A 14,958-nucleotide genomic window follows, 5' to 3' on the forward strand; every position below is an offset into this window, starting at 1 on the left:
TCTTTTTTTTTTAAGTAAGCTCTATGCCCACATGGGGCTTGAACTCACAACCCTGAGATCAGGAGTCTCATGTTCTACCCACTGAGCCAGCCAGGTGCCCCATAACTGTTCCGTGTCTTCACTGTGAACGCAGATACATGAAAAGCCACAGGAGTGATACCATTGTGTAGGATACACACATACGAATTTTAAGTAAAACAGGACATCTGAGTAAGATGAGTACATCGTATCAAAGTCAATATCCTGGTGATGATATGCTATAACAAAATATTACCCCTGGGAGAAAGTGGGCCAGATGTGCAAGAAATCCCTGTATATTTGCTTAAACTAAAGGGAACCTACAATTCTCTCAACACAAATGTCAATTTGAAATGAAAAGACAGGCAGCTCCGAAAGCAGTGTCAAGTGAAGACTCGATGCACTGGCGGGTCTAAGCCAGCATGGCAGCATGGCTGTGTCCTTGGGGCCACGGCCGCCGAGCCCCGGGCCCCCATGCAGCCCGCCTCGCCTCCCCCCTTGTCCCCGCAGCACGTGCCGCACATCCGCATTGACGGCTCCACCTCGTCGGCCGACCGAGAGGACCTGTGCCAGCAGTTCCATCTGTTCGAGAAGCACGCCGTGGCCGTGCTGTCCATCACCGCTGCCAACATGGGCCTCACCTTCTCCTCGGCTGACCTGGTGGTGTTTGCCGAGCTGTTCTGGAATCCAGGGGTAAGGAACACAGGAGACAGGAGTGAGGGTCAGTCTGGGCAGACAGGGTTGCCGGGAGCTGTCCCCAGCACCAATTTTTGTTTTTGTTTTTTAAATTTTATTTTATTATGTTAGTCACCATACATCATTAGTTTTTGATGTGGTGTTCCACGATTCATTGTTTGTGCATAACACCCAGTGCTCCACGCAGAACGTGCCCTCTTTAATACCCATCACCAGGCTAACCCATCCCCCACCCCCCTCCCCTCTACAACCCTCAGTTTGTTTCTCAGAGTCCATCGTCTCTCATGGTTCGTCTCCCCCTCCAGTTTCCCCCCCTTCATTCTTCCCCTCCTGCTATCTTCTTTTTTTTTTCTTAACATATATTGCATTATTTGTTTCAGAGGTACAGACCTGTGATTCAACAGTCTTGCACAATTCACGGCGCTCACCATAGCACATACCCTCCCCAATGTCTATCACCCAGCCACCCCATCCCTCCCACCCCCCACCACTCCAGCAACCCTCAGTTTGTTCCCTGAGATTAAGAATTCCTCCTATCAGTGAGGTCGTATGATAACATGTTTTTATCTGATTGACTTATTTCACTGCCTGACTTATTTCACTTGGCATAATCGCCTCGAGTCCCATCCATGTTGATGTAAAAGTTGGGTATTCATCCTTTCTGATGGCTGAGTAATATTCCATTGTATATATGGACCACATCTTCTTTATCCATTTGTCTGTTGAAGAGCATCTCAGCTCCTTTCCACAGTTTGGCTATTGCGGGCATTGTTGCTATGAACGTTGGGGTGCATATGGCCCTTCTTTTCACTACATCTGTGTCTTTGGGGTAAATACCCAGGAGTGCAATTGCTGGGTCATAGGGTAGCTCTATTTTTTTTTTTATTTTTTTTTTAGCAAAATCGGGATGACCATCAGCATTACTTTTATTGCAAATCAGTTAACAAAAAAAGATGAAAAAAAATACAGCATTTTCATCACCTACAGTTTTGCACGTAGATAACTTTTTTAAAAAGTTTCCTTTTTCTGTAAACTACACTCTTTTTACAAAACACAGTAAGAATCAGTATCTTAGGGCATGTCTGGTCATGCCCACTAGGGATGGCACAACACTGCCCCCTGCAAGGCCGGGGAGGAGGATAGCTCTATTTTTAATTTTTTGAGGAACCTCCACCCTGTTTTCCAAAGTGGCTGTACCAACTTGCATTCCCACCAACAGTGCCAGAGGGTTCCCCTTTCTCCACGACCTCTCCAACATTTGTTGTTTCTTGCCCTGTCAATTTTTGCCATTCTAACTGGTATAAAGTGGTATCTCATTGTGGCTGGTATCCAAGATCTATAAAGAACCTCTCAAACTCAACACCCAAAAAATAAATAAGTCAAAAAATGGGCAGAAGACATGAACAGACACTTCTCTGAAGAAGACATACAAATGGCTCACAGACACATGAAAAAATGTTCATCATCATTAGCCATCAGGGAAATTCAAATTAAAACCACATTGAGATACCACCTAGCACCCGTTTTGTCTTCTATCCATTTCTGTTAGGCCTTAAAAAACATGTTTGTACTTCCCCCGTGTCAGTCTTCAAAGAAGTGAAGGCTCGCACATCCGTCGGCTAGTTATTAGACCTCAGCAGTCTCCTAAGTAGGAAGATTATCGCCGCCATCTCACCGAGGGGAGTGCTGAAGTGTGGGAAGGCCAGGAGGAATCTCAGGAGTCCTCCCTCTGTGAGGAGATGGGGGCACAGATAGCTCAGGGGCCCAGCTGTGCCCGGAGGGGAGTGTGTGGCCCCAGCAGCCGTGGCCCAGGCCTCTGGCCTTCCAGTCTGTGCCCCTAGTATTGACCATCGCTGCGAGCTCTTTACCGATGTGGCCACAACAGGCTACCGTTGTGGGTGCCCCACTGGCCTCATCTTGTGAGCAGAGAGCTGTGACAGTAGATATGTATCATTGGGCACTGGTTCGTGATGGGTGGACTTCGAGGCTGAAGGCATAGATAATAGGAACAATGCTCTTGGGCTCTGTTATTTATTACAGGGCTTACCACCATATTAAAGAATCACCCGGCCCCTGATCATATATGGCCTCTCCCTCAGTGGCGATATGTTTATTTAGAAGCTCACAGTTTCTCTCCCGGTGAGAAGAATGGCGGCATGCCGGGCTTCCTTCGCCTGCCCTTAGCACAGCCTCCTAGCAGAGTCGGTGCTTGCTGTTTGTTCCTCCTGGCACCTAGTGCTGTGCCCACAACTGGCCGGCTGCAGAGTCTAGCTCCACCAGAACTTTGGTTTGGTTTGGTTTGGTTTGGTTCTCTCTTGTGTTAGATGGCAGCTCGCTTGAAGGTAGAGGCTGCAGAGCCTGCAGACTTGGGTCATGGAGTGAAGTCCTTTGAGGAGAGAGGGTGTGGTGGGCTCAGGGGCAGGGGGCTGCATGCTGTGGTGGACGGAGCCCCCCTCAGGCCTCGGCCTGCATACATCCTGATCCCCGGACCTCACAGGTGCTGCTCCAGGCTGAGGACCGGGTGCACCGAATTGGACAGTCGAGCTCCGTGAGCATCCACTACCTCGTGGCAAGAGGCACAGCTGACGACTACCTCTGGTATGGCTGGCCATGGGGTTTGAGTGAGGGTTGATGCCAGTGATGTAGTTCCTTCGCTCCCTAACCACTTCTGCTCTTGCTGATGTCTTCAGGGACCTATGCAGAAGACCCAGGTGTCATGCCCTCCCACTTCCACCATGAGCATGCTGGGCCTCCTTCACAGCATTCACTCACAGCTTGCTGGGTGCATGAGGACTAAGGGGATGTGGCCTGAGACAAGGGAGCGGGGAGCTGGTCGTGAGGAAGTGTAGGTGTAGGTTTGCTCATAAGACACTCTGTCCCGGCTGTGAAGGCACTGCTGAGACACAGTGATGTCCCCCTCTGCCCCTTTATGGCATGTATTGGTACAGTAAGGCCTCCGTACAGTACTGCTGCTGACCTTTGGGAGAAAGTGGGTTCACTGTAGGCCATGTATTGCTTCCTTAGCAGAGCTGGGGTAAAATGTTCAACCCTGGGTTCATGTCTGGTGAACATGAACAAAAAAAATCTCCAAATGCTCCTTCTCAATCCCATTTACCCTTTCCTGATACTAAGTTTCTTGATTATCTCAGTTTCCACTACTCGTCTCTGTTCCCAGCTTTATGACTAAGGGGTCTTACCTTTGACATGTGCGTCGGTTATCCCTCCTCCTGCATCTTTGGATTTGTGGGTTTGTTCACTGGGCAGCTCATCACAGCACCAGGTTCAGAATTTTGTCGTAATGAGACATTTATTTCCTCTATATCTTCCAGTAGAAAGGATTTTGAACCTGATTAACTCGAACCCTAAATTGGTTTGCAGCTGAGAGGAGGCAAATATTTGAGGTTGGGCGTTGGCGCCTTGAGAGCTGCAAAGAAGTGAAACAGCATACTTTAGCCACATAAAAACAAGGAGGGTGATCTCCTTTTAATCAGCTCAGTGGTTCTGCTCAGCTTGTATTCACCGCAGCTCATTTCTTCCCAACAGGCCCCTAATTCAAGAGAAGATTAAAGTTCTGGGTGAGGCCGGACTTTCTCAGACCAATTTTTCAGAAATGACAGAAGCTACTAATTACTTCTACAAGGTAACACCAGCAAATGTCTCCTTGCTACTGGGGTGGGGGTAGGCATTAAGTTGCTCAGCCCTTGGGTCCTGAGAGAGGTGTGGATCACTCCTGCAGATTTCACCCAGCCTCATGCAGAAATGTGGCTTTACCGTAGCTCATCTGGAAACCAAAGTGTCTTTTCCTTATGGAACTGCCCAGAATCAGAGTCTGAGTGAGGTCAGCAAAAATCTTTGAGTGACAAGAAGACTAGAAAGTCTGAGGGTTTGATCTTTCATTTACTTTGAGGTAGCAACTAAATGCTTCCTTCCAAATGTAATTATTGAGATAAATAAGACTCAGAAGTCATATTTTTATTTTTCTTTAAATTCTTATTTAAGTAACCTGTACACCCAATGTGGGGCTTGAACTCATGACCCCCAGATCAAAAGTTGCATGCTCCTCCAGCTGAGCCAGCACCCCCAGAAATCATATTTTTTAATGTAGAGTATAAATTATCCTCATAGATGTAAACAGTTAATAAGCTAATTTTGAAACAACCTTATTTTTAAGCTTTTCAAAGAACTCTAATTCAGTTGAATGGTAAATATTTTCACAGAGCCTTGGTTATTATATGCCCTCTGAAAAGAAGGAACCTTAATTTTAAAGGATTCTCAACCTTCTCAAACTCAACAATGAGTTCATTTAGAACTCATTTATTTATACTGCCTTTACGCTCACCCTGAATTAGTTAAGAATTTCTGCCTAAAGTATAAGATAATATAAATGCCGTTTATCAATACTTATTTTGATTAATAATTATCTCTATTTTTTTTATTAAAATGGGGCTGAAAATTTCATCAACTACTAGAAAAAGAAAATGTTGCCTCTAAGAGGAGATTAAAGCAAAAGCAGTTACGTCTCGCTAAGACGGCCTGCTTTCCCAGAGGTGAAGTGAAATACTGATCAGATCTTGGACCTTGCTTCCGTTAGTCAGGCATGCTCTGAGTTAGAGCATAGTATTGCCACGACCATAATCAAATGCAGGTTAACAGTTATTTTACCTGGAACAGGCTGCCTTTTGGGGCGGCATTCCTTAACCTTGCAGGTGTTCAGACAGAGGCTGATGAGGGTATTTCTAGAGGAGGATGTGTGGATCACGTGAGGCTGACCTTACTGACCCTTTAATATCACTACTCCTGGTTGAGAAGGCTGGGATCCTGAAAGGCCAGGGAATGTCGGGTGCAAACACATTAGGCAATCTGGAGTTCCCACATGACTGCTCCCATGGTCAGTTTTCAGGGGCCTCCCATCACCAATGCGGAGGGCTTCTGTTAAGGAGCAGTGAGGAAATAAGAGACCAGCTGGGTTGAGAACTGATCATAAAGGGGCTGAAAAGCCAGGGAAGCTACTTCAGTACTGATGAGGTAGACACAATTGGGGGAGCCCCAGGACATGATGAGAAAATCCTGTTAAAGAACAACGGGGTGCAGAAATCGGCCCAGCAGAGACCTGCCAGGGATTGAAACCAGGAGAAGCCTGTGGTGGAAAGCACAGGTGCACCACTGCAGATCTGTGCAGGTATGGAGTGCTGTGGCCTGGGTGAGAGTGTGCTGGTGGAACTTCGCGGGGGAAACAGCCCAGAGAGGCAAACTTACTGCCAGTCTGTGTGAGATAGGCAGTCAGGACGCCCTGGTGATCGCAAGCCAGGGAGACCGGAAGAATGTTGGTAGGCTTTTTGGAGAGAGTTGCTGGTTTGAGGATGTAGGGTTGAGAGGAGAGATGGCTTGGGTTTTTAAACAGCGTTAGTTTAACGGAACCAGATGTCAGTGGAGATGTTGAAAGCACACCGGGATTGAAAGACTCTCAGGGTTGGGAATTCACACTTGGGAGAGATCAGCAAAGGGGTGCTAGCGAGCCCATTGTGTGCTATGGTTGTAACTGCTGGGCATGATTTTAACACTGCGCCAGGGCTATCAATGCACAGAGGCAGCTGGTGGGCCTTTTGATCCTTCGCAGATTTGATAGTGAGAAACAAGTATGGGAATCTACTTCTCCGTATGTCAAGTATGGGTATGTTTGTATCAACCACTCCGAAAATTAGGTGTAAGCAGTGGCTGAGTACACGGGTTTGGCAGTTGAATTGCAACTTAACTAAGCCCTCGGTGGAGAAGGGCTTTGCAGGAAGTGAGAGCTTAGGAGCTATTTGAATACCAATTTGGAAAGCTAGAAGAAGACATTTCCAACATAAGTTATAGTTTGAGAGCATGTTCTTTATGGCTCTCACACCATTTCTAACTTCCCTTCCCCTTTTCCTTTACTCCACAAGCAGCAGAAAAGAAACAGTGTCAGGCAGTAAGGCGCCCTGGTCTACAGTGGCCGTCTTGCGGCACCTGACGCCGTAAAATGTGCAGCCCCCACCTCCGTGCCTCCTCCCCAGCCTCAGTGGCCCAAGGAGAGTCGGTGCTGGAGCCTGCCTTCTAACTTTTTTGTTTTCTCTCTCTGATAAAGGACCCAAAGCAGCAGAAGATCTATGACCTCTTCCAGAAGTCCTTTGAGGAGGATGGAAGTGACATGGAGCTCCTGGAGGCAGCGGAATCCTTTGACCCCGGAAGTGCTTCTGGCGCACCTGGAAGTGATTCCCAGGACCTGGAAGACACAGTGGACGAAATAACGTTGATGGGCAGCCCCGTGAAGAAAAGGAGATACGAATTTTTTGATAATTTTGACAGCTTTACCTTTCCCCTATAAGCGGGGCAAAAAAAAAAAGCATTTAAAAATCATGGAAATAAAATAAGCTGTTTTGTTTTTAAAGCTTGCGCTCCTCTTGACGTTACAGCAGTGCTGGCGTCTGTCTCTGGCCCAGCGAGTTAGCAGGCCTCCGCACAGCATTTCCTTTCTGGCCTTTCTGTGCGGGTCGCCTGGGGTCTTAACCTTAGCTTTTCTGGCTGAGAAATAGAGACAGCAGATTGTAGTAGTGATAATTCATGTTGTTTAAGTAACGAGGTGCTTCCTATGCAACCCCTGAAATCTGGGTTTTTAAAATGTATTGATTCAACAAGTATTTATAGAGCACCTGATATGTGCCAGGCAGTGTTCTAGGTGCTGGCAGTAATTCAACAAAAGCGAGAAAGCTGGTACCTTTGTAGAAGTTACATCACAGGAGAGATAATAGTTATATATCCTACGAAGAAAAGTAAAACTAAGGAGGTAAGGGTTTAGAGAAGGAGGTGATAAGCTTTTTCTGTCAATAGTCAGACAGTAAATATATTTGGCTTTATGGGCCAGGTTTTCTCTGTTGGAATGACTCAACTCTGCTGCTATAGGACAAAAACTACCCTGGGTAATCCAGAAACAAATGATTATGGCTCTTTTCCAATAAAACTCTGTTATGGACACTGAAATTTGAATTTATACAATTTTCATGGTCACGAATTTTTCTTTTGATTTTTTTTCAATCATTAAAAAATGTAAAAACTGTGCTTAGTCCACGGGCCATACAAAGCCCAAAGCAGGCAGTGGGCAGGATTTGGCCCACAAAGCATAATTTGCTAACTCCTAGTTTAGAGCTGCCCCATCCAACAGAAATATAACATAAGCCACAGATGGGAATTTAATTTTCTAAAAGAGTGTTTTAAAAAAATAAAGACGGATCAAATTAGTAATATTGTCTTTAACTCTATCTTCAAAATGTCAGCTCAACATACAATCACTATTAAAAACTTACTGAAACACTTTCTACTATTACATTCTTTTTTTCATGCTATATACCCAGTGTGTGTTTGATGGTAACAGCACCTCCCAGAGTGGACTAGCCAATGTCAAGTGCTTGTTTCAAGTGCACTTGTGGCTGGTGGCTCCTGTGTTGGCCAACACAGGTTTAGAGAGTGGTGAGGGGTGTGGGGTATCGTGTGGCAGGATTAGAGGTGATGTCACCGAAGAGAAAGTGGCCAGATGACGTGGAGCCCCTAGGTTGTGTAAAGAATCAGATTTAATTTTGAACATGAAGCCACTGACTGGTTTTGAACAGGGATATGAGGCAATCTGATTATATTTTTAAAAGATCCCTCCAAGGGTCCCTGGACGGCTCAGTTGGTTAAGCGGCTGACTCTTTTTTTTTTTTTTAAGATTTTATTTATTTATTTGAGAGAATGAGAGAGAGAGCCCATGAGAGGGGGGAGGGTCAGAGGGAGAAGAAGACTCCCTGCTGAGCAGGGAGCCCAATGCAGGACTCAATCCTGGAACTCCAGGATCATGACCTGAGCCGAAGGCAGTCACTTAACCAACTGAGCCACCCAGGCGCCCAAGCGGCTGACTCTTGATTTCGGCTCAGGTCATGATCTCAGGGTCGTGAGATCAAGCCTGTCGTCGGGCCCACACTGGGCATGGAGTCTGCTTGAGATTCTCCCTCTCCCTCTGCCCCTCCCACCACTCACACTCTCTCTCTAAAATTAAAAAAAAAAAAAATCTTTAAAGAATAAGTTAATTAAAAAATGAAAGATCCCTCCAATTTGTGTGTAGAAAATAGATCGGGAAGTATGGTCAGGGGAGCAGTTTCGAGAGGAGGCTAGTGAACTATTGCAGCTGACCACGGGGCGACGCTGAGGTGTGGCCCAGCTGAGCGGCAGTGTGAAGGAGGTAAGAAGTGCTTGGATTGGGTATGTTGTGATTGTAGAGCTGAACGAATTTGAGATGCATTGACCGAGAGGCATTTGAGAAGGACAAGTCAATAATTAGGCCTAGGATCTGGCCTGAGCAAAGCTGTAGTGCCCTTGACTCAGATTAAAGGGAAAAAAAAAAAAAGATGAGGAAGTGTGGGTAGTGTGGGCAAAACCAAGGTTTTGGTTATGGACTTGTTGAGTTTGAGACGGAGACACCCCACCCAACTCCCCCTTGAAGGAGGGAAGCTTCCTGCCTAGCTTCAGGGAGCTCACCTAGCATATAGCCTCCACCTGGCCACAACTTCCAGTTGGTCTCGGTCCATGGAAAGCCACTTTGTCCGAGGTTACACCCTTCCTGGAGCAGCCTGCGTCAGTGACTGAACAAGGGGGCCACAAAGGCCAGGCCACTTAGGCCTCATGTGGGACACCCCTGCCTGCCGGGCAGGTGGTATTCACTGCAGAGCTGCCCACTTCCCGCGGGGCCATCTGAGGCTCTAGTTCACCTCCCTCTGCCTGCCCTGCTTCCTTTCCTTCCTTCACAGACATTGATCTCTAATAAACACCTTGTACCACACACTCCGTGTGGTTCTGGGAAACCCAACCTGTGGCATGATCCAAGTGCTAGGTTATGTAGGCTGTAGGATTTGGGTCTCCGGCAGGAGAAGGTCACACCTAGAGCTGTGACTTCTGCCCTCACCAGATATAAATGGTATTTATAGTCATGGGGCTGGATGAGATTGAGCAGGTAAGGTGGCTTTGGGGAAAAAAAGCAGATCTAACTAACCCCAGAGCACGCCAACAGTTAGGGTTGGGAAGAGAAAAAGGAGACCAAACAGCAAAGAAAAAGAGGAAGAAAACCAAAATGGGTGTCCGGGAGGGGGATATTTAAAAAGTGTTTCAAAAAGGAAGGAGTTGGCTGCTTTAGTTGGTATTGTCGAAAGACAGTGGACCAGGTTAAGTAAAGTTTTAGAGTTAGTCCAATTATCTTGGCAGCAGTGCAAGATGTCTAAGTTGCTCCAGCACGACTGTGTGTGCATTTGTTTGTTAGACTTGGATGGTTTTCACTCTCGTACTGTTTACTAGGTGCCAGGCACCGGGCCAGACACTTCACATGTATTGACACGGTGAGCCCCACCTTAGAAGAAGGTAGTTCGATTTTCATTGTGTAGATGCAGAAACCGAGCCAAGACAGTCTTCAGCTAGGAAGTGGCAGAGCAGGACTTACAGCTAGGCCACCCCCTCTAGAGCCGCCCACTCTAGGGTAGGTGCACATGTCTTACACCTGCTGGTGTAAGGGGGTGTTTTGGCGGGTCTATGAGCAGCTGATTGCGCGGCTGCCTTCCCAAAGGGCTCAGCCTCCCTGCAGGCTCCCAGCTAACTGTTCTAACTAGAACAAGACCCTGGAATGCACCATTTTCTTGTGCCTTTCAGCCCCCTTTCCAGGGCTTCTAGACAGCTCCAACAGAGAGAGAGAGATCTTTGAGAGCCACCCAACCCCCTTCACTGCTGCTCAGGGGTGGTCAGACATACTGACATGTCAGTACAATCCGATCCAGACTGCAGGGCCATGTCCTGTGGGAGGCTTTGGCCTTGGGAAATAACTGGCTAACTTTCTGCCTTCCTTAGTCAAACCTGGCATTTAGTTACTGAGCTTCCTATTAATCACCGTACTGATCTACTGCTATGAGCTTCTCTGTAGGGTCAGAGCTCTTCAGGAAATCCAGCCCAAACACCTACATCTGAGGGGCATGAGTTGCTTCTCCTGTCTTTCTGCAAAGGACTGTGGAGATTAACAGCTGAGCCTGCATCCTGCCGGTGTATCCTACCATGTTGTGGTGCCAGATCTCCATAGATAATTAGGCCTTTGGTTTCCTCTGTCACCTCCTGAAATGAGAATGACCCAGTGTTACCAAAAAAAAAAAAAAAAAAAAAAAAATCCAGAGTCAAAGCCTGAGAGAGAACGCTTATCTGGGCTCTCCTCTAGGCCACTGGAAGTGGTCTTATACTATTTTTCCTCCAGCAATTTTGTTTTTAAATTTTGTCAGCTGTACCAGTTTGTTTATAATACTATGACTTGTTGGAAGCTTCCAGAGGACAAGTAATGGGTCTATCTAAAGTTTACTCTAATTTTGTCCCAAATGGCCACTTAAAATAAATATTTGTCTAAGAGTAATTAAGAGCAACGGCTGCTGTGTCATCAAATAAATTGTCCTTAGTTCCCTCAGGAGTGGTGCTCTGGAAAGCCAACTACATCACTTCATGGTTGCTGCCCTCGGAGTCCATAATCAATCTGCCACGGACACAGCCACCAGTGTAGTTCTGGAAAAGGATACAGTCGATCGTGCACAGGGTGGCCTGCTGAGTGATGGCCCAATGAGGATAGAATCTGTATGAAAAGAAATGCTAAAATCCTACCTCAACATTGCTCACGAGGTTTTTGCAGTGGTTTTTGCAGTCTTGGTGGCTCATTGATGGAAACAACCAGTCACTTCAGAAAAGTCTGTGGAATGAATTAAGGCCCAGGAAGCAGAAAGATTCTGGATCACAGTTAGATGCTGAGAGAGTTTCAGAAAGGAGCATTTCTTCCTCGCCTGCCCCAGAACCTAGCCACAGCCTCTGCTGTCTCTCCTGACATCTCACGGCTTGAGGAGCATTACGAAGCCCTCTTCTGTGAGTCTGTGGACGTCTCTGGAGACTCGCCTGTTGCTCACTCAAAGACTGGGTGCAGCTTTCTCAGGAGCCCTGCTCGAGTTTGGTAAAGTTCTTGAATGTCTCAGAGAATGAGACCATAGCATCTCATTCCTTACTTTTTTAAGAGCTCCTCCTTACTCTAGGAATGTGGTTAGTCTACAATGGGTATGCTTCAGAAATACAGTGAAATGTGCAGGTGATTTTGAGACATGTATATCCAGTGTTGCTTGGGAGAATCAGTGACCATTGTTAAATGAATAAATCTCTGCTTTATTCACCTGGGGGCCTGACACAAGGTGTCAGATCAATGCCTACCCTTGGGAGGGTTTGCCCTTGGTCCTTGCAACTTGGTGTGCACGTTTATTTTTTTTTTTTAAGATTTATTTATTTATTTGAGAGAGCGAGAGAGTACATGAGACGGGGGGAGGGCCAGAGGGAGAAGCAGGCCCCCTGCCAAGCAGGGAGCCCGACGCGGGACTCGACCCCGGAACTCCGGGATCATGACCCGAGCCGAAGGCAGTTGCTTAACCAACTGAGCCACCCAGGCGCCCTTGGTGTGCATGTTTAAAACTGCTATTCTTCTGGAGTCTTAGTAAATATGGCCTGTTGAGCCTCTGTCTGAAGCCTCCAGTTAAACCTCAGTTTCAGCCGCTCTAGAGAAAGACTCACCATCTCCGAGATGTCCTTGAGGTCCTCCAAAGCAAATTTTACTTGTACTACGAAGCCTGTATATTCTAAGTTATACCATCCCAAATGTACCTCTAGAATTTGTTGAGAGCCATCCAGCCATTTCTGTGTGATTCAGAAAAGACACTTGGATTTATTTATAGAGAGTAAATGGTTTGGGTTTAAGGAAGGATTTCTGCACTTTTTCCATCTTTACTTCACAGTCAGTCCAGACACATACCTGCCACCATCCACTGTGTTTTCTGGAAATGTCAGTTCTAATGAAAAAAATCTGGGCCTGTCTCATTCCACTTCCTATCCCTGCCATCAGTTGGCCCCTTACAGGGTTTTACGAAAGGCCCCGTATGCCCACCAGAGCTGTCTCTGCCTACCCTCACCGGGGTCATTATTCCCTGAATGACCCTGGTTAATTTCTGCCTTTAGGACTGGGATCAGGAAGACTCCTAGAGGGAGCAAGTGATCCTGTAAGCCTTGATCCATCTGTACTAGAATTAATCGTGTCTTTTCCTTCTTGGCTTCCCACAAACCTTTTTCTAGGTCAGAGGGAGACCTAAGAGGTGCCATCCCCTCACTGCTGGCTCTTGGGTGTTGCCTTGTCTATGCATTCTTATCTATTGGAATCTTAATACTTTTTTTTTTTAAGATTTTATTTATTTGAGAGAGAGAGAAAGAGCGCAAGAGCGTGAGCAGGGGAGAGGGGCAGAGGGAGAAGCCAACTCCCCGCTGAGCACGGAAACTCGAGCACAGAAAACCCAGGATCCTGAGCCTCAGAAGGCAGACGCTTAACCAACTGAGCCAACCCAGAACCTTGGTGCTTTCTGAAGCTCTTTGTAGGTGAAATTTAAACTGCAAAAGGTATGAAAAGAAGTCCAACCTTGTCTCCTGCCCTATCCTCTCACTTCTTACCACGTGCAGGATTACAAGGTTAAAAAAAAATGGCATGGAAACTTCAAGAGAATTTGTTGGAGTACTCTCTCATACCTGCGATTTTGGTTTTGTCTTTTCCTGCGAGGTCCCAGCTAAGGAAATGGGTTCCTAATCATAGCAGAAAACATCGAGAAGCCTGTGAGTCACAGTGTTTGGGATATTAGGACAGCCAACAGCTCTTTGGTTTTGCAACATCCTCTGTCTACATCCCCCTACCAACCCATTCATAGGACTTTTTGAGTGCCAGGCACTTTTCCTCTTTCTTATTAACTCCCCTTTTCTAGGGTGAAATATCATACATAAAAGAGTTCATAAGACAAATTTACAGCTTAACAAAACATTACAAAACACTCATGTAAACCATAATCCCAAGGTTGCGAATGTATGTTCTAGAAGTTTATTGTTTTGCTCTTAATGTTTAGATCTACAATCCAATTGCAGTTTATTTTTGTACATGGAGTGAGGTAAAGTCAAGGTTAATTTTTTCCATATGAATATGCAGTTTCTCAGCATCACTTATTGAAAAGACTCTTTTCACTATTATAAATTTGAGGTAAAAATTAACTAATCGGGGCGCCTGGGTGGCACAGTCGGTTAAGCGGTTAAGCGTCCAACTCTTGATTTTGGCTCAGGTTGTGGTCTCAGGGTTGTGGGTTGGAGCCCTGCATCAGGCTCTGTGCTCAGGGCAGAGTCCCTTGTCCTTATCGCTCTCCCTTTGCCCCTCCTCCCGCTCATACTTTCTCTCTCAAATAAATAAATAAAATCTTAAAAATAATAATAAAACAAAATAAATTAAAAATTAAAATGTATAAGTAAAAAATGAAAGCCCTGCCTTCTCATCCCTCCTATTCCTAGCCCTACTTCCTACAGGTAATAACTAATATAAACAATTTGGGATGGAGCCATTGGCAATTTATTCCCAACGCATATAAATATATAAATATACATAGAATTGTTTTTACAAAAATTGAATCAAACTCTTCATATTAGAAATGGCTCATTTCACATAATATATTTGGCTATTGTTTCATATTGATTGACCTTCTCTTTTAAGAGTTACCAAGTAACTCCCATCCTGATGGATGCATTACCTGGGTCAACGCCCTGTGAAATGTCCATTAAAACAAAAAGCAAACTGGAATGATGAATTTAAAGTAAATTTCTGGAGAGAAGAGAAGAAGGAATGAATCCACATACTGAATTCTTTTCAGATACCTGATTCTAGGAGTTTAAGACTTGGCCTTGTCAGGGCCCGCCTTCCCCTTGCTGAGTCTACTGCCCCTTGTGGAGGCTGGCCCACAGGGTTCTTAAAATTGTGTGCAGACTTCACTCTTGTTTGTGGCCACCAGGCACTTCAGTGAAGGGCAAGCAAGAGCTCTTTGGGCACAAAGTGAAGGAACAACATGGAGCCTAGGACTCCAGGATAAACCTTTTGGTCTCCAGCATGAGATAAATTGGGGATGATGTTTGCACCTCAGATTTCCTTCAAGAATAAAATGTTCCATATGCCCCAAAGAGAACTGGTTGGCTCAACAGCTAAAAGACCTCTCCTCTAGAGGCAACTTTTAACTTATTTTTTTTAAGGGCAAAGTGAATTTTGCTTGCTCCTGATGAGCAGGTGTGACTCAGCAAGAGGTTTTTACTAAGACTTTTATAGGTACATATTACAGTTCATCTCTA

The 14,958-nt window shown here is 45.8% G+C and overlaps 1 protein-coding gene across 3 annotated transcripts in view; it reads left to right on the forward strand.

Annotated features, from left to right (window-relative positions):
* The window catches only part of SMARCAL1 (SWI/SNF related, matrix associated, actin dependent regulator of chromatin, subfamily a like 1), a 57,074-nt gene extending 49,025 nt beyond the window's left edge, over positions 1–8,049 (forward strand). For all 3 annotated transcript variants that reach the window (XM_027589368.2, XM_027589365.2, XM_027589366.2), the window contains 4 exons: positions 529–711; positions 3,212–3,312; positions 4,258–4,354; positions 6,824–8,049. In XM_027589368.2, the coding sequence (XP_027445169.2) occupies positions 529–711; positions 3,212–3,312; positions 4,258–4,354; positions 6,824–7,063 (621 nt within the window). In that variant the 3' untranslated portion in view covers positions 7,064–8,049. The remainder of the gene's footprint in view (positions 1–528; positions 712–3,211; positions 3,313–4,257; positions 4,355–6,823) is intronic.
* The last annotated feature ends 6,909 nt before the right edge of the window (positions 8,050–14,958 follow it).

This window comes from Zalophus californianus, chromosome 3 (genome assembly GCF_009762305.2).
Source record: "Zalophus californianus isolate mZalCal1 chromosome 3, mZalCal1.pri.v2, whole genome shotgun sequence".
Classification (NCBI taxonomy): Eukaryota; Metazoa; Chordata; class Mammalia; order Carnivora; family Otariidae; genus Zalophus; species Zalophus californianus.